General features: G+C 35.9%; 1 protein-coding gene across 1 annotated transcript; it reads right to left on the bottom strand.

The window, feature by feature from the left end:
* Positions 1 to 1,696: 1,696 nt before the first annotated feature.
* LOC140230974 (L-threonine 3-dehydrogenase-like) lies at positions 1,697 to 24,373 on the bottom strand. Its single transcript, XM_072311118.1, has 7 exons — positions 24,180 to 24,373; positions 20,752 to 20,914; positions 16,051 to 16,260; positions 10,924 to 11,056; positions 8,105 to 8,154; positions 4,781 to 4,925; positions 1,697 to 1,912 (listed from the first exon to the last, which is right to left on the bottom strand). The coding sequence occupies exons 1-7, from the start codon at positions 24,371 to 24,373 to the stop codon at positions 1,731 to 1,733; spliced, it is 1,077 nt and encodes a 358-aa protein (XP_072167219.1). The 3' UTR covers positions 1,697 to 1,730.
* Between the last annotated feature and the right edge of the window lie 1,439 nt (positions 24,374 to 25,812).

Below are 25,812 nucleotides of genomic sequence, written 5' to 3'. Positions count from 1 at the left end.
GAAGAGGAAACAAATGTGCTAGGCTCAGTCGTCCCGCCGTTATCCCTCTTTTATCCTCCATTATCAGTGGCAAATGTCTTTGCGTGTTTTCTTGTAGACCATGCGATAAGACACACGGATACCGTCGGATGTTCTTCAGTCTTTGAACATAATTTTTTTTTTTTTTTCGAGATACGCGTAGGCGGCCTACTTGATATTAGCTCAAACCAGTCTGTAATGTGAAAAAAAAAGAAAAATACTCATTCAAAAATTTTTCATTCAGTGAAACAAACTGGTGACAGAACATGGAGAAATATGTTTTTGGAATGCATGTGCAGCTTATCATAATCCTTTCCATATCAGTTCCGACTTTCAGTTGTTTTGCTGGTTGGGAAACATTGATGTGTACACTACGTAAGAGATTACAGGAGAAATAATTAATGAAATCATCGTGATGTTCATTATTATTTCACACTGTATTTTACAAATGAATAATTTCATTCTTTCAGAATGGTCCGTTATAATGAGGAAGAGATAGGCGTAAAAAGGATCACGATTTCAACCATGTCGTGTACCTTTCAAGAACGCATGTACAAAATGCGAAGAGATTTGGGGGAGAAAAATACAAAACGCATTTTCAACCCCTGCTGGTGCAAGCATCATGGTATACAGCCTAAATAATTACTGTAATCATCGCGATCCCGCTGGGCGCACACAGCGTGAAATAAGCTGAATAATGCATGTTACTCTGCTTGCACCCATGTTCAGAAAAAAAAAGTAACAAACGTTTTTAATACAATGTGATTTTGTTTCTTAAAATTTTATACTGTGTTTCACAAACGATATATTCATTCTTTTAAAATGGTTCAATACTCGAGGAAGAGATAGGTCTAGAAAGGATTACAAATTCAACCCTGCCGTGCACTTTTCAAGAACGCATGCACAACACTCGCGAAGAGATTTTTCGGAAGAAAAACAAAGAATGCGTTTTCAACCCCTTCTTTTTTTATTCTTTTGGTATCAACTCAGGAATGACTCCTTTTTATTCTTTCTCAATAATAATGATCCATTTACTTGTGTAATAACAACGCAAAGACTGCTCATAAGTTTGATTGATTGGTATGTGATTCCATGCTTATGTTTTTCTTTGTTTTTAGTGCCTACGGTTATAACGAGGAACCGGTTATAACGAGACAATATCGGCGGTCCAACGGACCTCATTATAACGGGGTTTCACTGTATATGACAAGCAGAAAAAAAAAATATATCCACTTGCTTTTATTTATGCGTGAGTTTCATGTGACATGAAATACATGATTTTTTTTTTTTAATTTCTACAGTATTGGGAGGATAAGTCACACTTGACAGCAGAGTTGTCCACAGAGTTGTAAACATAACTGGTTCTTTGCACTCTGATGAGGAAATTACAAAAGTGGCTCAATGAACATATCAAAGCTTTCAATTCAACACCATGATTTTATACTACTAAAAGAAAAGCATCATAGTTACAAATTTTGCTGCAACTGGACTGTTCCATAATCACTACAATATTGAAAGAAGACTAAGGGAAACTTTTCTCATCACAACAATATGATGTGATACTGTCAGGTCATAAAATTTTTGGCACAAGCATTTAAAAAAAAAATTAAAGTCATTAAATATCTTAGGATAACGATTCGTAGAACGTAGAAAGGCGTGCAAAGAAAGATTTGCACATTAGAACTGAACACTTGCAGATTGTTCTTAGATTGCTAAGTGGTATTCTCCATCGCGACACGTCTGAACTTCCCTGTCTTCGCTTTCTCAAAGGCAGTCTCAAACTCGGCCAAAGGGTAGACGGCTCCTATCAGCTGTTCAAAGGGGTACTTCCTCCCGACGGCTGACATGAACTCTACCGCCCTCTGGAGGTGCTCTGGTGCATAGTTATGGATACCTGCCATAAGTTCAGAAGGTTGACACATACACACACAAAAATTAATATAGATGGTTAGCACTCTATTCAAAATCATAGTGCCAATGGCATGAGAAAACGCACACACACACACACACACACACACACACACACACACAACAGAAATTCCTGAAGAATGGTTTTAAAGAGCCTTAACCTCAGTGGCAAGCATCTTCACCACATGATCTCTTTAATGTTTTACAGAGGGCTCTCACACTTACAGTTAACTCATCACCACCATTTCAGTTGGCACAAATATGCTGTTTAGACATGGATCACTGAATCAACACCAGCCTTTGCTGTCTGTTGCCTAACAGGATACAGCTGAGCAAATGAGTCCTGTGTACTTGGTCTCCCTTACCTACCTTTGCCTTTCACTTTTCTTTAACCCTCTGCATACCACATTATTTCCCTTTCCATAGGTTTGTGTAAGAAATATGTGCAATTTATAAAATGGGCTTTAGAATCTCTGCAATCTGATTGGTCAATTGTCATGCATTGATTTTTACTGATCCACATTGAGCCATGCGTCCGGTAAAATCCGAACGCATGGCCATGCATCTGGTAAACACCGAACGCACTGCTCAAGTCTTGTACAGTGTTGTAGGTGTACCGGACGCATGATGGGGAAAATGGTTGTATTTCATGAATTTACGGGCCCATTTTATAACACAAATGATGCACACGCCTATTTCGTGGATCAGTGAGAATTGGATGCTCTCGTTTAACTTTGGAACAGTCTAAAACCAACTCGCTGCGCTCCTGGGTTTAAACAGTTCCAAAGTTAAACTCGTGCATCCAATTATCACTGATCCACTCTGTCCTGTGCATCATTTGTATATTGACTCACTGGTACAGAAAGGACGAAGTAAGAGTCTCTTCCATAAAATTTCTTCTCATGATGTGTCCAAAAGTGGATGCTACATTCCCTTATGCAAGACTAGACCTGATCCAATCTTCTTTAGTACCGAATCGATTGGCTTGTGTGCTTTCCATTACATTCTAAGCATTCTGCCGTAACACCATATTTCCAGGGCATTCAACTTCTTGTATCTCACATCCATACATTGCAATGGGGAAACACTACGGTCCAGATTATTTGTCCCGTTAGTTTAGATAACTCATTTTCTTCTGAACATCTTTTTTTTTTTGAGTCTCAGAGTGTTCATGTACAGAAATGAGTCTCCTTGCCAAGTCAAATGTTGACAGATTATGATGCATGTATTCCATACAACATCTATCTAAAAAAAAAAAAAAAAAAATAATAATCATCTGTCAATCAATCATGCAAAGTTCAACAGGGTGACACATAGGGATGTGTACATGGCTGAAGTGAATAAAAGTTTTGAGCTACGATCCATATTCTCATTCATGTGTTTGGGGTCACACTATTCAAGCTACAAATGAGCACCCAGAATCATGCAGAAACTGGATTGCAAAACATCTGCCGACTACCATAATATGAAATGCGATATGAGAAAAGCGTTCGGGAGGAAGGTGATTAAAGTTTACATTTACACCTTCAAAAATCTACTTGATTGTCATGATGTTAATAGCTACAAAACATTTTACACATGAGTGCTTCCTTCAAAGTGTGCAAGCCCTTATAACAGTCTAATGCAAAACGCAATGCACTCTTTCGGTTTGGTTTCACTTCTCTCTCACACCAGTCTGTCACAGGCAAGCAAGAAATTTACTTCTCAAATGCACTTGAGGGAAGTATCTGAAACAGAGAAACCCAGCTTGTTGATCATATCGACATGGAGTGATATTTTTACATGTTTTCCAGTGCAATGAAATATTTTTTCTGGTCTATTGACTACTTAATGGAATGATTCGTTTATCATAAGACTCGTGGAGTAGTGCAATCAAATCAGCAAATGAATGATTTGTGCTGCCATTCAACCAGAATTAAATACTCGGTACATTTTTTAATCATTAGTCCATTGCCACATTTTGTGCATGGCTGCTCTTTGACTTTATTTCTCCATAGAGCCATTTGATCAGATTTCTTTCCCCCGTCTTCAGTATAATTTGACATCCACAAGGGCTCTCAGATCATATCATGCTTCAGTGGCCTTGAAGGCCTTTTGCATCTCAACTGCTTCAACTATCAAAAGTAGAGACCTGTTTGCATTCCAACCACTTCAGTTAAAGTGAAGGCATATGCATCTCAACAGCTGCATTGAACTATAGCACTTTAACATTTCAATTAAACTAAAGCCCCTATGGTTCTCAACTGCTTCACTTGAAGTAAAGCACTTACACAACTCAATTCAACTAAAGTCCTCTTGCTTCTCAATTGTCTTAGTTGATCTAAAGCCCTTTTGCACATTGTCTGAACTAAAACCCCCATAGCATTTGACCTGCTTTACTTGATCTACAGCTTGTTTACATCCTCACTGTTTGAATTGAACTATAGCCCTTTTACATCTCAACTACTTGAATTGAATCAATGTCCTTTAAAAAAAAAAAAATCTGAAGTTTTGGTAAATGGAAGAGGTTAAAGGGATGGTATAGTATTGGTGAAGATGAGGATTGGGCTTTTAATTTTTTGCGAGATACCAAGAAGCCACTTATGAAATAGTACAAAGCATACCATTCTAAGAGGAATTCAAATTTTATGTGATGAAAATCACATATCCAAAAACAAAGTAAAACAAAGCAATCCTAATAAAAGGTGGGTCATATCTTGGCCACTTCAAAACCAATTTTCATCAAATTAACGTTGAATTCCTCTTGAAACTATATGCTCTTTCATATTTCATAAGAGGTTTCACATTATCTCACCAAAAAATTTTGGAAACCTGAAGAAAGGTCTCGACCAAAACTACATGATGCCTTTAATACCTTTGATGGTGAGGCATTTTCTGATGATGCTCTCAGCTGTTATGTTCATGTAGGAATCGGGATGAACCAGACCAACGAGGACGTAGGTTCCTCCAGGTTTGAGGAGCTGGATACCGGACTGGATAATACCACTTACACCACACACCTAGATATGGAAGGAAGGTGAAAAGGAAGAGGAAGAGGAGAAGGAGGAGGAGGAGGAAGAAGAGGAGGAGGAGGAGGAGGAAGAAGAGGAGGAGGAGGAGGAGGAAGAAGATAGAGAAATAGAAGGGTAAGAAGAAAATTTAGGAGGGAAAAGAGGAGCAAGAGGGAGAAATATAATAGAAAAGAAAAAGACAGAGACAAAACAAAAAGCCAAGGAAAGAAAATAAAAGAAAACAAAAAGTAATAGCAGGGAATTTCATAGATGAATTTTATCTGCAGAGGTATGCCACCAGTATGTCATGTTCAGCTTCATGATGATATGCTTATTCAACATTACTTTTTCTTCTTCTTTTACATTGAAAAGGGAAAGAGAAACGCGGAAGTTTCAGTTATTTGATACTGATTTCAAGTCTGTTCAGTGATTCTCAAACATTCCTTATGTAAAATCTTGGGAATACTGAGAAGGCAAGTGATCAAGTAAATCTACTTTGTGGACACAATAAAAAAAAAGAACTATGCAATTTTTAGTTTGAACATTTAAATTACTATCACTTTGACAAAAAAATCAGTGAAAAACAAAAACAAAAAGAGAAAAAAGCAAAGCTCTGATTATGAAGCCTACTGATCAATCACGATGAAGGTTCAAAAAATTGTACTGGTACTGGAGAGTGCCATTACATATCCTAAGGCATATCACAAGAGGGGGAAGTGAAGGAGAAAAAAATATATATATGACAGCACTCTTAACAGTAATTGCATCATAATTTGTTTGCAGAGACATAATTTTTTACACCAGAGAGTGGGAAGGGATTTTGATGTTAAATGTGCATTGGGGTTTTGATACAAACACTACATGGGGATTGATTTTAACTGTGTTACATTTGTACTTCTGGCTGACTACACATCTGTTCAAATCATCAACAGAGTATTGTGTCGTCACAATACTCTGTCACCAGACAATAGCAATTCACAGTCATGTTACTCATTTTCACTTCTGACTGACAATGATAATGACAAGAGTGACATTAACTTGTGTTCCATATTTCTACTCTGATTAACATCTCTGATCTGGACCGAAAATGTTTCATATATACATTCAGATCTAATGGGTCCACTTTTTCATCTTTCTGCTATTACAAGCTTTTGCATTAATGACATACACCTCTCCCATTGAAATACTGCTCTCTTTAACAAAACAAAAATCAAAGTCCAATCTGGCATTCTACCTTAAGCTGGAAGTCAAATACTGATCTTGCCCTCTCAATGCTTTCAAAGTGAAATACAAATTCTTGCAAAAGAAATGCTGTATAGGTTATTATGGGAAACATATATCTGGCTGAATGCAAAGTGCCTTGCAATAAATTACAGACACTTTTATGGTGGCAGAAAGAGAAGAAAGATGTCCTAGCTACAACAATTTAACAGCCTAATTTTTGAAAACTTAGAATTTTTTTATGAAGCTTATTTCATACATACAAGATAAATGGCAGCAGATTTAAACTGGTGTACTGCTGACTAATGTGACTATCATAAATTTCAAGCCATATCCAAAAATTAATCATTGAACTAAATTTCTTTGTTTCACTCACGCATGCTAAAAAGCAAGGGGTAGAGTTGGCAAACGTGATAAAAAAAAAAATCTGCACCATGCACTTGCTTTTCAACTAAAAGCACAGAGTTATATAAAGGAAGTACCACATCATACATGCTTGCATGGTGGAGAGGTTTATCCAAGAAAATTATGCAGTAACAATTATATGTATATATATATATATATATATATATATATATATATATATATATAGACTGCGAGAAGGGGTCTCGACCATTTACAGCACCAGTGTAGCTCCTTCATTATTTATATTCAGTGCGAAAAGAAGAGCAATCGTGGACGTAGCTAGGGTCAACGTGCGTGTTTATTGCCGAGCTTTCGGTCCCGTTAGGACCTTCATCAGGGCTGTAACGATACAAAAATGACTCACTCGTATGGCTACACTAATAAATAAATATATATATATATATATATATATATATATATATATATATATATATAACATAGTTATTATAGACTCACGCCAGTTAGATTTAAATTAGTATATATATATATATATTTATATATATATATATATATAAAACATAGTTATTATAGACTCACGCCAGTTAGATTTAAATTAGTATATATATATATATATATATATATATATATATATATATATATATACTAATTTAAATCTAACTGGCGTGAGTCTATAATAACTATGTAATCAATCAATCCGTAATTATATAACAGAATCCAATGATAATATACAATGCAATTGATTATGTATATTATCATTGGAGTCTGTTATATAATTACGGATTGATTGATTACATAATTATAGACTCACGCCAGTTAGATTTAAATTAGTATATATATATATATTTATTAGTGTAGCCATACGAGTGAGTCATTTTTGTATCGTTACAGCCCTGATGAAGGTCCTAACGGGACCGAAAGCTCGGCAATAAACACGCACGTTGACCCTAGCTACGTCCACGATTGCTCTTCTTTTCGCACTGAATATATATATATATATATATATATATATATATATATATATATATATATATATATATATATATATATATATATATATATATATATATATATATATATATATATTATTCCTGGTATAGATGAAATATGATTATATTTGCCTTCAATAACAACAAAACAACAACAAAATCCAAGCTAGCACTTCCTTTTTAACAGCACATACTCCTTTCATATTTTTGTAATTGTAGCTTCCATCATGCTAGTCTTATCTGAACAAGATTATATGACCAGTTTCCTCACTGAAAATAAACATTATTTTCTACCTCCCTTTTTTTCCAAGAATGACAGTTTCAGTATGATTAAAACCACACCCAGAGCATTAATTCAAAGGAATAATCCGTTCTACAGCAACAGAATGGGGAGTTCTCCAGCTCAGTCAGGCATGCACAGTTTTACTGATGCAAGTTTATTTGAGTGAAAAAGATAAAGGACCGGTGTATACGCGGTGTTGATCACATGTGGCTACACTGAAAGGAAAAAAAAAATCCTCACTGTCTGAGACTGTCATATCAATTTTGAAAAGGTCAAGTTTTGCAGGTGTGGCTAGCATCACACTGATGTCACTATTCGAAGCATTCTCTCACCTCAATGACGATATCCAGTTCATTCTCCTTGAATAAGGCAGACTCACCCCCTGCAGTGAAAGGGAAATAGATTTCTACGATGAGCCGCTCTTGCATCATTGACAGGATACAGTTTAATGGTAAAAAAAGAAGAAGAAGAAATCCAATTTGACATTTACAACTGAATAGAACCTTACCCTTGATCACCGTCTATTCTTGGCTAGTACAAAGAGGTTTCCATCTGCAGATTACCTTGAGTTTCAATATGTTGCCTTTGAACACATATTTTTTACCACCATCTCTAGTGTGGAATTTTTTCCTCTGATAACATGTGAAATTGATTTGTTTTATATTTCACCCAATTTCTCCATCTCTCTCTCTCTCTCTCTCTCTCTTGCATAGTCAGATTCATCTTAATTCTGCATACTACATTCAAGCAAATGTTTTCCATAGATAAGGGCTTTAATGCTTATTAAATAGAGGACTGATAAATAAGAATTACACATTATTGTGCCGACATATGAACAACGAAATTGCTGTAATTTGAACCCCTGCGGTGTCTGATCAAAATTATTTTTGACAGCTTTTAAGTAAGCCTAATTATCTTGGTTCCAAGTGAGTATCAGGGGCGGATCCAGGAATTTCATAAACAGGTGGCACCTTTACAATAGTAAAGGGGGCGCAGCACCCCCCCCCCCATTTTTTTTTGTTTTAAACAAAAATTAAAGGGGGCGTGCGCCTGGTGCGCTCCCTCCTGAATCTGCCACTGAATGTGTCAATCATCTGAACAAACAGATACACCTCCTGCGTGAAAGCATTCATGTTGAACGTCTTGTCTCATTTAAATACCAGCATGGAAGCTGGTTTCTGGACTATATTCTAAGATTATAAAATTCCTCAAAGAATTGAGTACCATCAGCTTCTTGCATACACATATTAACTTGTGGGTTTCATAGAATGGAAATAATAAGTTCATTTCAAATCCGTTGCCCAAATTCTTCAGTGCAACCATGATTACTTTCCCTTTACATGATAAATGATTCTCCTTCTTTCTTTCTGTCTGTCTGTCTGTCTTTCTTTCTTTCTTTCTTTCTTTCTTCATTCACCATTCCTGTCCCTTCTCCCAGTCTCTCCCCCATTCATTTTGACAAGGAACAATAATGTGCCGTTCATGCAAGGGGCGTACAATTCCTGGTTCTGTGCTACAACTACAACTCCATTTATCACTGACCTTCAAGGGGGAAAAATATTGGAGTACACTCTTACTCTAACATACAAGTTGCATGGTTAGTATGTCTACAAAATATGGAAGTAGTGTGTATCTGTCCATCAAATACAGAATAGTTGATCTCATGGAACTGTTACTTACACATTTGTTACCATGCTGCCTGATATTCTTTTTCTTTTTCTTTCTTTTTGTGGGGTGGGAGAAACTGGGGTTGGGAATGGGCATTTGATGGACATTGTATGTGCTTTGGGGGATATTTTTTATCATCTTTCATATTTCTTTATTAGTTTGTTTGTTTTACTTCAAATCATAATTGAAATCATCCATGCATTTTTAAAGCATATTGTTCGAACTGCTAACATGAGTCTGCATAATATATCAGCTGTACACAATGGTTTTGATATATGGCTTCCACTGTATGCAACATGATCATTTTTTTTTTAATATTAATATATTATACATGAATTTCACTGGAGAGAAATCAAATTTAAAGGAACCTAACGGAAAGATTATGAAGGCTGAAATTGACAAACTTTGACATTTCCAATATATTTCCAGCACTCCTCTGATATTGCAGATCCTGCCTGTTATACAATCACTGGGTAGATGGCAATACTAAGACAGCATGCTCCAATGATTTGCAAGCAGGAACCATGATATCAATGCCAATTTTTGTGTCTGTGTGCTTGTGCTGCCTCCGGTTGCTACGGCAACCCATCAGCCTGCATCACTTCTTCCTGTGTGCTGGAATGAATGGACATCAGGTCAGGTGGCAGAGTAATTACTTGCCAGACGCTGAAGTGCTTGAATGGTAACAGCACACGGTAAAGTAGAACAAAAATGATTTTAAAAGATACTATCCATTTCTTGTGATGCACCAGTATTTAATTGTATGCTCTATCTATCCCTTCCATCTGTTTTTGTGTAGACAGGAATGACTGAGTTTTGCTGCAAAATTATACAAGCATTACAGTTTCAAGTCAATGAATAGGCAAAGTACCCATATTATGATCTCTGACCACGGGCAGATTTCTGTAAAAATGCAAATAATTCAACATTATGGTTATTCAACTCATGAACTCATTTCTTATCATCATGAACAAACAGGTCCAGAAACACACACAATAGACACTGAATACTGACCAATTGAAAATGTTTTGAAAATACATTTTTTAACCATCATACACATATTTCTCAGTCATTCAGATGTAAATTTTAATGCTATACTTAAACTGTATGTAGGTTCAGATGCTGTCATATAATAAAACAACTGCTTCTTCGACTGATAATATCAGTGACAAGATCATAGAACATGATGAATGCACACATAGTGCCCAAAACATCTAAAAACATTAAATCTCTTGATCGTTATGAAATTCTGCCAACTTACCAGCTCTGCTTGATGAATTACCCCCAAAATTAAGGAATATCATGCATGGTGAAAAAGGAAATCTGTCCTATCATAATGCAAATCACAACTTATGGCTGAAATATTGAGCCAACCTTCTGAACTGTCAATTTAATGACATATTGTGTATGTTCCCTCCTGCCCCCTCCCCCCCCCCCCACCTATGTAAAACTAGAAACAAACATAAAGAAACAAAGAGACTACCTGCAATGACCGGAATGCCACCGAATGATGGTATTGATCTCAATCTGTGTTCATCGACATCGCTGACGAACACCTTCCTAAAGCCTGTGTTGTGAAGGAATGCACAGCCATACACACCAAGAAGACCTGCCCCCTGTAGGTTGCAACAAGACAGCAATACCGTCAACAAAGATCACAATACTTATAAAAACAACAACAACAACAACAACAACAACAATAACAACAACAACAAAAACCAAACAGATCCAATTTCTGCCAGACATATGGCTTATGGTACGAGAACAGCAATTGCAAAATAGATCATATACAATTTGCAAGCCCCCCTGCCCCTCTAAGCAAGGGCATTAAGAAGTGAATCATGACACCACACAAAAAAGAAAAAAAATCAATTATGAAATATCACACAGGTGAGAATTTTTGACAGGAAAAAGGTACATATGGAAGCAAACTGATGAAATAAGAAGAAAACAGCACAGGAGATTGAAGTGAAATCACAGACGCACCACAAATGTTATGACTATAGGATCAGTCACACAGAAGCGTATATCAAAGTGATGTCCATTAGGCAACTCGTCATACTTCACTTTCATACATGATTGTAGAGTAAATAGTGGTAAAGAAATCCTGTTTGTATGTCAATAACATGAAATGTCAAATGTCGCTGCTTCTTGCGATAAACATAAATCATTTTAAATGAAATTTGTATAAAAAATGTCAATGGCCTTTTGTTTTCAAACATCCAAGAACAGAGAAATTCAAAATCCTCACAAAAAGAAAAATCTTGAGAATTATGTCTTCACATCAATTTCTTATACACAACGTGATGACTACTCTGAAAAAAGAAAAGAATCAATTCAAGACAAAGATCCCAAATGCTTTGATGGACATTAAAACTGTCAAAAGTTTTATACCATTTGTCCCATACAACACAAATGTTTTAATAAACATTTTGCAATTACATGACAGTTTTCAGTGAGAGCAAATATTTTGGCATACATTCCCACACAAACTTCTCCATGTTAGGCACACACGCATGCAATACTGATATTACATCTCATATCCAATATCTTGTTAGCTGTACTACCACATACTATTTCCTCATCCAGCTCAAGTTTGTTAAACATTACTCTGTGTGCAAACACTCAGTGTGTCTCTCTAATCTTAAAGACTGAAGTGACTTAAATGGGATTGTTCCCATGCAAATGAATTCTTGACAAATTTTACTTGTAGTTTTGTGTGCAGATATGTAATATTACATAGCACAAACCTAGGTGGAAGCATTTCTTTCTTTCTTTTTTTTTTTTTTTTTTTTTTTTTGGTTACACAATGTTTTCTGGTCCTCTACAATTAATTCTGATACCAGCACTTCTGCAGTATAATGCCAGTCAGAACAAATTTATTTTTCTCTTGTTTATCCAAGTATCAAATTCCTCCACTAAAATGTATGACAAATATTTGACACACACACACACACACACACACACACATGCAAGGCTCCAGTCTCACGCGAGACATGTCACTCACATAAAGCCTCACAGGTAATCTAATGCCAGCTCCAGCATTGTGTCTGACAAGTCAACCCACGATCAAAGAACCGAAAAAGCGTGATGTTGCTTACATCTCGCATGAAGAATTTCCAGTCAATAAAAGATTAGAGAAGAAAAGAGCACAGAATCCACTCATTTCTGCACTGGTCTGTTTTCTTCCATTTCTAATAAAATGATTAAATTCTTTTCATGTATCAAGAAAGAACTTTGAAGGCTTTCTTTCTAACAACATTTGGTGCCATTTCCAGCACCCTGGAAGGAAAGTATTAAGCAGCAGAATACAGGTAGTTTGCACACATTTCATATGCATGTCTTTAATTTTTCAATTGAGCTGCAGTTAATAAACAGTGATGCAATGACTGGTGCAGCATATTACTGAAGTAAAAAAGGGGCATTGAGGTTTATAGAGAATGGTAGGGGAAAGGAAGTGTGATAGGGGATTTAATTTATAATTTCAAAGTAAGTACTGAAACGTGTTTATTTTTCTGAAATACTGAAAGAAAACCCCAATTTTTATTGATAATGTGTTTTGTTTTCCTTTATCCTGTTGATATAATTATTCAGTGCACAATGTCCTCCTTTTGCATTAACCTGTTGAGAACGGGCTGATTTTGCTACAAAACAGATTTCCCATAGACCCTTGCCCGAGTATACATGTACTTGTGACTCATCCTCAACGGGTTAAAAAAGAGTTAAACACTAGGGAAACTTAAACTCCCACAGTCACCATATCATTGCTAAAATTGGATGTGTTTCAGACACATTGCAAGGAAATATATACATTTATCAATCACGCGATTCATATCAAATTATCAAGCCGGATATGATGGAGCATTTCCCCTGTGTATGATTGTATTTGCAAAGAGAGAAGCTCCATGAAATTTAGATTACAGAAAAACACAAAAAAGTGTGTGTGTGTTTGTGTGTGTGTGTTTGTGTGTGTGTGTTTGTGTGTGTGTGTGTGTGTGCATGTGTGTGCATGTGTGTGTATGTGTATGTAAAAAAAAAAAAATGTGTTAAAAAAAATGTGCAAGTGTATAATGAATATGCTAGTGTGTTCTGCGTGCATTTGTGATGGTAAGAGTTACTCCTTACTCTGCAGTTGAAGGGTTGATGAAAGCATCACATACAAACTAAAACTGGTGACTAAAACTAATCTAATATCTATTAAATCTCTCCATGCTTGACCACCCTGTTCTCCCTTCTGAATAGTGGATGTGAAATTGCAATAATTTCTGAGTAGTAGATGTGAAATATAGCAATCAATGTCACTGCTACGTTGCAAGGATCAAATGAATTGCAAATCACTACCTAGCACTGATTGCCATTCATTATATTGCACTTAACATGATACACCTTTTTAGGGCAATGCATCCAGTGACTACCGGCATCAATTACTGGGACTGACTGGGAAACTCATTAGAGATGAATGTGTTGCAGGAAATTGATGTACAGTTCTGGTGTACCATCTCAACTCATTTTCAACATGCTTGGTGATGATGGGTTGTGTTCATCAACCATTTACTTTCCAGTTATTCTATTGCTTCCACTCCAGATCTTTACATGTACTTCTATCATTACTTCTTTTCACAAATTTTGCAACAAATGATGTAATTTTCATGGATTAAGGTTGCAATTTACATGCTAGGTTACAAGCGTCACTTATTTATTTATTTATTCATTTATTTATTTATTTATATATTATTTATCTATTAGTGATGTTTTAATTGAGTGGTTCCATCGGTGAGTTGAATACTGTTATTTGTAGAGGCCCTGCATGGACAATAAAACATCAAAAGAGCATACGCCGAATATTTCGCGAGGTTTTTATTTTCGCGAGTCAGGTGCTATTCGCAAAATAAAAGACAGGCAAAAATATTGGCCCTGGATGTGACGTACACGGATGTACATTTCTCCGTTCAGTACAGGACTCCATGATCGCGAATTTAACCACTCGCAAAATCGTCAGAAATTCCCGATTTGCAAAAATGTAGACTCGCAAAATATATGGCATATACAGTAATAGCAACAAAATAATTATAATACATATTACATACTTTATACAATAAAAAAACAATACCTATAATTATGTAGAACCTGTGGCTACAAAACTTGTATAGTAACAGTAGATTCAAATGGGTCTGATGATCTAGTGAGGATTCAAACTGATTTTGATTGATAGAATCTTTCCCCTCTCAGCCCGCTGCTCTGCATAACCTATTTGAACACTTCCATCCGAAACATACAGGTTTGATCTGATGTTTGACAACTTGTCATTCTATTTTGCATGATAATTGTACTTCTATAAAGTGTGCCTACTGATGTCAACCTGTAGAACCTTTCTAAATAATGCTGGAAATACAAGGAGATTCATTGCATCTCGTCCAAGAGTGAGGCTTGATCATATCAAGGTTCTTCAGCGGACAGAAAACAAGGGACTATCCTGCATGGTATTGCGGTAAACATCCCAGATTTAGTATACACAAACACACACACACACATCAAATGTTAGCTCAAGATATTACTCCCAGGTAAACACATTTAGCACGACCAAATTAAGACACTCTCTTGCACTCACCTTGTACATGCCATATGACAGACTGCATACTGCTGGTGTCAGAGTACAGGGAGTTTTTGAGATAACATGTAATAGTTTTAGCATGCACGTGTGCATGCAGCACCATTCATTTTTGTGTCTATGGAAGCTAAATGACGACAGCACTCCATATTTGAGTTGACAACAACAATAGCAAGAGAAAATCAAGAAAGAGAATGTATAGCTACAGTTATGAAATGAGAACGGGTGGGTGAGTTTGAAGTTTTTCCTGAAAGAGGAGTTAAACTGTCATGTATACATAATTCATTATGCAAATTAGGCTCAAGGGGATCTCACAAATCTCTTCTGATGACCAGCTCACAAATTTTCATCAAATGTCCACATTTGAATATAATTCATAAGGAAAATCTTGCATCTCTTGCATCCTAACTATTGTTGTACTGCAGCAATATCTGGCTAGCGATGCAATCTGTGGGGCTGAAGGGGTTGTGGTTACCAATCACTTATTCAGCAAAAACACAGTTTACACTGTTTTTGTATAAAACAACCAGCTGGGACAGCTGTGAACAATGACATCATCATGTCATCTTATTTGCATGTGGATGTGATCTATATCACTGTTTTGCTGAAATTAAGGATGTGATCTATATCACTGTTCTGTTGAAATTAAAAAACTTTAAAAACACAATATTTCATGTCAATTTTGATGAGCTTCCACCATTCCATTGCTTGATTTCACTCTGTTTTCGAAAGAGTCAACTTGAGCATGGGGTGACTATGTGCTTTGGGTCTACTCCTGGTTATTCACATCATTGTTAAATATGGTAAATTTTTCACTAGGCAAGATGAATTAGATATGCTTTTAAATCTGTGGAATCAAAGATATGAAATAATACTACATACACAAGCAAAACATTTTGGGTGCTTTGATTTTCATGCAAGCTTCATGCCGCGCACGAAATCCACACAAATTTCGACACCATGAAAGTTTAAAACTTTACAGTAATTCACTGTTTATACTACCTGGAGGAGAACAGCTTTCTTATCTGCATCCTGGTGAGAAAATGAGAGAATGGCATTGACCATGGTTGCCAGGGAACAGTTGATAGGGGCAGCCATCTTGTCGGACACATGGTCAGGGATGGAGTACACGTTGGTTCCGGGATGCAGGATGATGTGCGTTGCATAGCAACCACTCAGTGGTCTCTCACTTGTTATTTGGCTGTGGCCATACTGGAAAAGGATGAAACAAAACAACATCAGCAGGATTTGATGGAGTGAGTTCTTTAAACAGAACTTTGATAAATTTAACCATTTTGTCATTATTATTCAACTTTATAACTAAAGCATCAGTTAACATACATCATGTTCAAAATGTGTCAATGGTGTTAAAAAATCCATGCTGTAGAGAGAGAAACAAGGACTGATTGGTTAGGAAAGATACAAGTGATATGAAAATTACCCTGTGGAAAAACAAAACAAAAAAACTTTTACAAAGCAAAAATATAGTTCTCGTATGGCTGCAGAACTGTTGATTTTTGCTCTGAAATGTATGTTAAATGTGTAAGAAATGTGTGGAAAAATGCTGCAATAACAAAATTTCAGTTGGGTAATGACAAAAATGTGAATAATTAGCCAAAAAAAGGTTCACCAGAAGTCCACAGTCTAAGAACTTACCGGATCTTGGTTGCTAATAAGTTTTCAGAATTGACTGTCAATAATCGACAAATTGGACCACAGTGATCCCCCAAAGTAGAGTGAATCGCATGCCACGATCAATTATCAGTATCCCTAACATTCTACAGTCTCACAAAGCTGAACAGGAGATCTATTCTGGAGTAAAAGTCGTGTACAACGATCAAAATCATTCTACACTTTTGATCTCAAAATACTCCAAATCAACTCATCACCCTGGCAATTTGTGTCAGTTCGTTAAGTTTCTTGGTAGATCCTTTTGATGTATTGCAAGCAAATCCCAAATGGTGGAAGATTAATTCCCAAGCATTTCTGAGAACAATGTTTTAGCCTTGAGGGTTTAACAAATTGCTAGTTACAAGAGTTTTAAAACATTTCATTGATAAATGTATCGTTTTCAGTTTTTCATTCTCAGCTAGATGTCATAATTTAGATCAATTTCTCATTAATTTCTCACAACCACATTCCCAAGTGTTAAAGATGATTGCCAGAGAGACCAATTCGAGACCTAAGCCCTAGTTGCCATGGTGATGATGAAATAAACAGCTATTGAATTTGACGCACATGGACATTCCAATTACTACGGTTGACATTTCAGCAATACCTGGACTGAAGCTAAAGGCATCTTGCCTGTTATAGTTTCAGTTGTTAGGTTTTTTTCTTTCACATAGCAAACATCAGAAACATTACGTTCATGTAAGCATATCTGTGGCATATTCAATGTCTTGAAATGTATAAGCAGAAAATCTTTAAAATCAATGAGAAAGTCAAGATCAAAACATGGTTGTAATGTGAGTGATAAAAAAAAGAATTACTACAAAAGACATGTCCACCTATGTCTTTGAAAGCAAAATTGCAATTCCAGTTACTAAAATTTGTAATGATTTTCAATACCCTACTTGACATGACAAATGTTCATTGATACTAATGTTTTAAGAATTTTCAGAATTGCATGACACAGTACAGTGAAATGAAATTGTTCTTTGCTATGGCAAATCTGTCAGAAATGTACTGTTTTCTGGGGGGGGGGGAGGGTGGTGTCACATTGTGTTGTTATTTTCCTATTCAAGGGCATATTCATGCAATTTTGCAAAGAATTCTTTTTAAAGCTACAGTTGTGTGACACAGATTAAAAAAAAAACTAGAAATGTCGCTATGGCGAGTGGTATGCCTCTGCCATAATGCATGATTCTAATAGGTCTAGATAGTACATGTGGACAATGTGTGATTACATTTTCACAAAATTGGCAAAATATTAAAATGACAAGTTTGTCACAAATGTGTTGAATGTTCACCTTCCTTGATCTAGGTTTAATTGGATGAATAGGAGAGCATGTATTTGGGGATTTAAGGACTTTAACTTGACTTTGACCCATTCATACATTTATGCATTGAGTAATTTTCAAGGTACTGGTATGGAGAAAAAGTGCAATTTCTGTATTGAATAGTAAATTGTTACCATTTTCATCTGGCCTTTGACCCTAAAATTCATAAGATAATCACTTTCAGGTAGAACATGCATAAATATGTAGTAAGTTTCAAGATTACTTCAGCCACTTCCGAGATATGGAGGAAAAAGTTAGTTCAGCACTTTCACTTGATCTTTGACCTTTTGACCTTTGAGGCAAAAAAAAAAAGAAAAAGAAAAAAACATTCAGAGAATTTCTATTAGGTTACACATGCATACACCAAGTGTAAAAAAAAATTAATCTTGCTGGCATTGCATAAACATGAGGGAAATAGTAAAATTTTGAAGTGTTGCACTTGACCTTTAACCCCATGAACCCTACATTCTCTAGATAATCACTGCCAGTCAGTACATGTATATAAAGTGTTCCATGAAGATACCTTGGACAATTTTCCAAGGTACGGAGAAAAAAAAAAGAGGTTTTAATGTTTTTACTTGACCTTCTGACCTTTGACCTTTGACCTCATGACCCAAACTTTCACCAGAGAATCTTAATTGGGTAATACATGTATACACTAAGTTTCAAGAAAATATCTTCAGGCATTGCATAGATATGGTGAAAATAGTGAAATTCTATGTATTTGACCTTGACGTTTTGACCTTTGACCTTGAGCATGTGCACCCAAAAGTTGATAGGCACAACTTCACCCCCTAATACACATACATGCCAAGTTTCATTAGGATACCTCAACAGGTTTTGATAGTTACCTTGTCCACAAAATTCATTACGGACGGACGGAAGGACGGACGGACGGACAACCCAAAAACATAATGCCTCCGGCACCACTTCGTGGCGGAGGCATAAAAACCCCTTTGCCCTTTTTCCTTCATCTGAAGGAATGCTTCACTTATTCATTTAATATTTTCCTTGTGGACAGAACCTTGTGCACCCCAGGAATGTTTTGTTACAAATGGCAGGCATTTCCAAAAACTGCCATAACGTACATCACACATCATGTTTCTGTACTGTATGTCTCCAGTACTTTAAATGGCCTACCAGTGGTACTTGACACACACTCGGAGCTTGCTGTCCACTGCTGTACTTTAGAGTACTTGCTGAAGAAATGTTCACTACAAGAGAGATGTTTTCATAAACATGCGGGACCAGGAGTGCAATAATGGACAAATGGAATTTAGGGGTGATCAAACAAACAGAAAGAAAGAGTGCATGTAACATCTCTAAAATCATCCTTCTATCACTACAAAGAGTGCCTTGGTCACTCAGAAGACTGTGACCCCCTTCCATAAAAAACTGATCACTCCTTTCGTTGACTAGTACCAATGATGATGATAATAATAATACTACTCCTAATGATAATAAATTTGATAATAATGATAATAATAATAATAATAATAATAATTTACATTGCTTATATAGTGCATGACACATAGTTGTATATGTCTCTATGCACTCAAATCTACGCAATTATAAAGTTAATTTCTTTTTAAACAAATGATGAACACATGATCAAGTGGAAACGAAAAGGGTGTAACTCCACAAACTCTGGACAGTACGGGTACTTACACCCTTCTGGTTTTCAACTGACTAAGAATGCTATTATGAGATCAATTTTACAGTATATGATTAAGACATTTTCTGATGTCAATTTATGTATGAGTTGATGTCCTTGTATTGGAACAGTTATAATATTCTTACCAAGTGATCTGTCTAATGATTTTGCTAAACTTTTAATGAAAGATTCTATATCAAGGGTAACTTAATGTTAATTTCTTTTTGAAGTGAATTTTCCATTGATTAAAGGCATAATTTACCATTTGCAGATGAAAATGTGAGTTAGGGATAGAAACAACCACTGTAAAAATTTGAATTGATAAATTCGATGTTTAGTATTGTTAAATATACAAAATGTGAACAATAGTTATAATAAAAATGCTTCCAGACTAAACCGTCTACAGTTACGGTTTATTTAGAAAAATATAGTTATCATATATTTTAGGCTTTACCACGAAAATCTTATATGATAGGATGTTTTGTAGTAGTACTGACCTACACATACGCATTAAATGTCATATCGTGAAATTTCTTAAAATCACTGTTCCCAAAGGTAAACAGGACCTTTAAGTATTGGGGTCCATATCATTTATGCTACTGGCAATCACTGCTACTCAACTATAATGGCAGTCACTACAATAACAACTTTATTGCTCACAGCTGACTGACTGTTGCTTAGTTGCCACCATAGAAACTGCTACTATTGATCAAGCTTTGTATTGATTTTGAACAGAGGCTCAATGAGTGTATACTTGGATACTGCAGTATAATTCCTAATGACTACCGTAAACATTGATATTTTTGTGTCATTGATTTTTTTAAATTTGTTTTTGTTTTTGTTTTTGCTGAGCAGCTTGAAGGCTTTTTCTTGTTGCTGAAAATTGAGTTGTAGAATTCGCCCTGCACAAATTGTCAGCCCATTCACAATGTGCAGAGGAAAGTGTGAAAACATTTTTGCGGGTTTTGGAATTTGTGCCAGCCAGAAGTAGAACGAAAATACATGAAAAGTAATGTACCACAAAAATTTCTGCATTTACAGTAACTGCACCTTGAAGAGGTTTCGGCACTTCTGTGGTAGCCCCACTCTGCAGCGATCACAGTTGGCGCACACGTCAGCCACGCTGAAGGTGATCCGCTGACCAACTTCCAGTCCAGACTCTCGTCCACGTTTGTGCGCTAGCACCTCCAGTACAGCCTCGTGACCGAGGGCGCTATTATTAGAAAAGGTCAGAAGAAGGAGAAATTTCCCATCAGGCTGAAAATACATTTGGTACACAATGTTAATTTGTTTGAAGCATGTTCAAATAGATGTTAAGTATCAAACACATGGTATAAAGGTGATTATTAAAATTTTATGCACACTTCATCAATCTATTCACAGCAACCACAAGCTAAGAGTTCTGTGCATTTAACACTTAGTAGCTCATCTATCCTTGTTTGGGACAAGTGCATGGACATGTTTTCTGTGCAACAAAAGATAAGTTATGGTCTTTGAAAGTCTAAAATCTTTGAGATTCTCCTCTACTTCATAATCAGACTCACATGAATCACTTTCATTGGGATTCCTTTAAATTTTTAAATCAAAGTACAATTTCAAAAACGCTTGTTTTCTGAAACATTTAAATGAATGAAGGAGATTCCAGAATCACTGAATGAGGGTACATCACGCTCCAGATGCCCTAGAGCAATGTAAAGTTAATCAAATTAGTTATACATTGGCATTACTTCTTTAAATTTACAGCACTTCTGAAAATTTTTGAAAGGGCAGAACATGTGCTATAAAACTTACTAATTTAATACTGTATTATCAATCTTCTAAATTAGTTATTCTATGCCTAATTAACTTTTAAAAATCAGCAAAATACACTTGATAATTAAATAAAAAAGATGTAAATCATGAAAATATTTAAAAAGGAGGGCCTTTTTTCTCAGTCTTGCATCATAATGTATGTCAGCTTGATTCACTCATGGGAAAAAAAAAAACACATTTCATTTTATGCAGTGGTTTCGGTCGATACCAAATATCAGTACAGTTTGATAATTAAATGAGCAAGGAGTAAATCATGAATATATATTTTTATTAAAAAAAGCACACTTTTTTTCTCAGTCTAACATCATAACAGAAATCTAATCACTCACGGAGAAAAAAACCCCACAAATCAGTTAAATAGGCCTACACTTGATAATTAAATGTACAAGATGTAAATCATGAAAATATGAAAAAAGGAGAAGTTTCTTTTTTCTCAGTCACACATCGTAACAACAGTCTATTTTCAGCTTTATATCCACTCAGCCAAAGGGGAATAAAAGAAAAGAAAAAGAAAAGCTTATTATATGCAGTAGTTTTACTCCATACTACTCCACGAAAATGTGCTGGTGGTATTTTAACCTGATTTGCCACTGCACTCAGAGGTAACCTTGCAGGTTCTCTTTCCATCAATGTGATTCTCAATCAAGAATTTCACCACTCGAAAAATTATCTTGCTGAATGTCATGCTTCTACGCTACCGGTATTCTGCTCTATCAATGAAAGCATTATTATCGCAACTGTGTGTGTGTGTTTTTTTTTTTTTAATAGCTGACGATTTTAGTCTCAAACTCTGTCATTTTTAGTTCAGCTAGGTAATTTTCCATATCATACCCAAAGTACTTCACAAAGAAATTTGAAGTGGGACCATCTAAAGAACTGTAACCATGAAGACTTTAATCAATTTTTGTTGACGTATACACACACATTTGAGCCATATCACATCATAATATGAGAATCAAATACACTGTGAGCATTTAATATAAAGGGGATGGCTAGTAACTGATCAGTGGGAATCAGTGGGAATGCTGGGGGATGATTGTTCCAATCCTTGTGGGATTCATTTAAGAGTACATTAATATCTATTGTTGTGTACAATGTCGGGGCGATTGTTAATGGGCCGTTAATGATCACCCCGACACTGATGTACAGGCATGCTAACCTGAAAACACTGAACTGCACATTACTTGAATATGAGACCATTCTGAAGCAAATGATTTTCACACAACAATAGATATGGTACTCTTAAATGAATCCCAAAAGGACTGGAACAATCATCACTGGCCATCCCCTTTAATATCGATTACAAGGATTCAAATTTTTACAGTGGTTGTTTCTATCCCTAACTCACATTTTAGAACTATTTAAAAGCACTAATGCTGGGTTTTTGTTTCATCTGCAAATGGTAAATTATGTCTTTAAAAGTGCCTTACATTGTAACCAACCATTCAGGGATTCTGTATCTGAACACAAGGTACTTGCTGGGTGACATATGCCTGAATTCATGAATCAGTTGGTTTAACTGGGTTTCAAGTCAGGGTAATTCTTTTCTTACAGTTACATGGAAATATGCTTGGAATGCATGAATGCTCAGGAAAGAGATTAGTATCAGTGTGACCACAAATGCCTTAAAAAATTTCCCTTTCAATAAACATATTGTACCATACACGTATCCAGTGTATAAATCTCAATTGCAACAGACATGATACTAAAAGTATGCTGAGAATTAACATATGAACCACTTCAAATCTGGTTCTTATCCTTCATAAAATAAATAAATAAATTCACAGATAAATAAATGAATAAATGAACAAATGAATGAATAAATAAATAAATAAATATAGAAAATAAGAAAGAAAAAAGAAAGAAAGAAATATATATAATTATAACTAAACAAATAGATGATAAAAAAAAAACTTCTGATAATTTGTACAGTGGAGCATGCAGAATTCTGAGAATAACAACCATGAAAACAGATCAAGTTTGTTTAATTACTATGTTTTTTTTTTTTCACTCGAAGTGTATCTGCAATGTTCAGGAACAGGGCACATACATGTATGTATTGAGGGTTGTGAAGCATAAAATCGTAGTTGTATAAAATGCTGCATACACCGATAGTATTCCACATCATTGTGAATAATAACTATGCACAGCCCTGTCACCGTTTACAGTACAGAATCAGTGTCACGCATGGCTTCTGGTTGGGCAATGTGTACAACTGCTTTTTGTATGGGAGCACCCGAGCAGAGGGTACTGATGTAAATATTTACAGGTAGGGCCTATATGGCTTTAAAATTCAGAACTTTATAAAATATAGAAATTAAAGACAACAAGCGGACTTGATCTTGAATTGCAGCAAATTTCTGTTCATTTACAGTCAGTTAATAGTTTATGTTCTACATTCGTGTGCTCATCTTTCAGCATGTCTATCTTAAAGTGCAAATGAAATACAACAGATAAAAGTTTTATCATATTCAATGGAATACCCATACCAACAACCTCACCTAGTGACCCTTCTACATATGGAGATGAGAGAAACTAAACTACTCCAGATTTTCATTTACCATTCTTTAATTCTGGTTTGTTTGTGTGCCTACTTTCGAAAGATATCGATCACTTAAAAGTGTTCAAATGCCTGCAGTTTTGTAACAATACCTGTCTGTCCTTACCTCGGTATGAGCGAACACCGACGCCCAAGTATCGTGTGTAAGTCCGATGAACAGATCGTAGCGAGACGAACCTTGGCAAGGATTTCACCATCTTTCAGTTCTGGAATGTGAATTGTTTCAGCTAGAAGTGAAGGGCTCCTGTCAGCTCCAACAAAAACCAACCTATGGCAGAGTGGCTCCCCTTCCTTTTTCATCGACATGGCTGAAGATCACAGATTTTGAAAAAACAAAACGGGAAAAAACTGTCTTGATGCTCCGCTGGTGTCCACTGGTATACATGTACGGCTCATAACCGCTCACACTGCCCTAACCTCCCCGGGGGCAATCCTCATAGTGCGCTGCATGCAGTTTGTCAAACAGCTGGTTGCTGGTGGTTGTGTATCGTGACTGCGACTTGCCTGGCAGTCGACACGGGAAGAGACTGGAAGCTAGGAGGAAGTGAAGGTGGGACCAATGAAGATCCAACTGTTGCGTTGAGCTAGCCTCAATGCAAGTAGGTATCTGTGCGTTGTATCGTGACGAATTCTATTCATGTTCTAATGACAATCACATTCCCGCTTAAATCAAGTAAAAAACAAAGAGTTTGTATACACTTAGTTTTGCAAAGAACCATTTGCATTAAAGTCCTTAGCCTTTATGGTTATGTACTTTCAACAAATTATTAGAAATTTTTGTTGAGGCTACACGAAGTTGCTTGAGGTGCAGCCATGCCCCCACGTACTGTATTACACACGGGCATCACGTTTGATGGAATACCTCATTGCGAAACTTAAAAGACAGAAAACTGAATAATTATGACTTTGATGTGAAAAAAAGAAGCATTTTGGTAATCGCAGCACGTTTGATCTCCTTACTCATGTGATACTGAATGACAGGATGATAGATCATCCCTCTTGTGTTTTCAATTGCTTTAATTTTTTCAAACACCAGCTACAAACTGTATTACCACAAGAGTTTGAAAGCGAGATAAAAGTGCAGACATTATGTGAATGATACTTTAATTGCATAGGATTGTCACAAGGTGAAACTTGGGTTGTCATATTGTGATATAATACTGTATATACCATAATACACGTATCTAAAAAGTGAACTGAAGTTTCTGTTATTTTTTATCTTTTAGTTTTGTCTACAAATCGTCGGTTGAGAATGATAAGGGCGTTAAGTTGCCACAAAACCCAGTGTTCAAGACCAAAGCCCTTCTCATTCTCAACAGACGAAATGGTTATTTCTTGTGTCCAGGCCAGTTATCTCGCCAATATAGGATTTTTCGGATTTTTCCCCTCTTTTCCTTATTTCCTTGGGAACGTTTTTTTTTTCAAAGTAAAAATCACCACACAAGCAAGGAATAGTTAGTTTGTTTGTTTTTTTTGTTACTTTGAATATTACCGGTATAGCTCCTATTCATACACATACAATGTACACACAGAAACACATACAACACACACACACACACACACATTTCTAATGGAGGGAATATGAAATATATTGGGAATGTAGAGAATGAGCCCAGATAGCCAGCCATAAACATTTAAATTGCCACTACTCAATATACCCACCATGATTTGCTGAATGCTGGAATTTTGTTTTAAGTAATAACTGTACTTATTATTTGCATTCATGACAACACTGTATC

Source organism: Diadema setosum, chromosome 7 (assembly GCF_964275005.1).
Source record: "Diadema setosum chromosome 7, eeDiaSeto1, whole genome shotgun sequence".
NCBI classification, from domain to species: Eukaryota; Metazoa; Echinodermata; class Echinoidea; order Diadematoida; family Diadematidae; genus Diadema; species Diadema setosum.
This window is presented reverse-complemented; position numbering and strand designations above follow the sequence as displayed.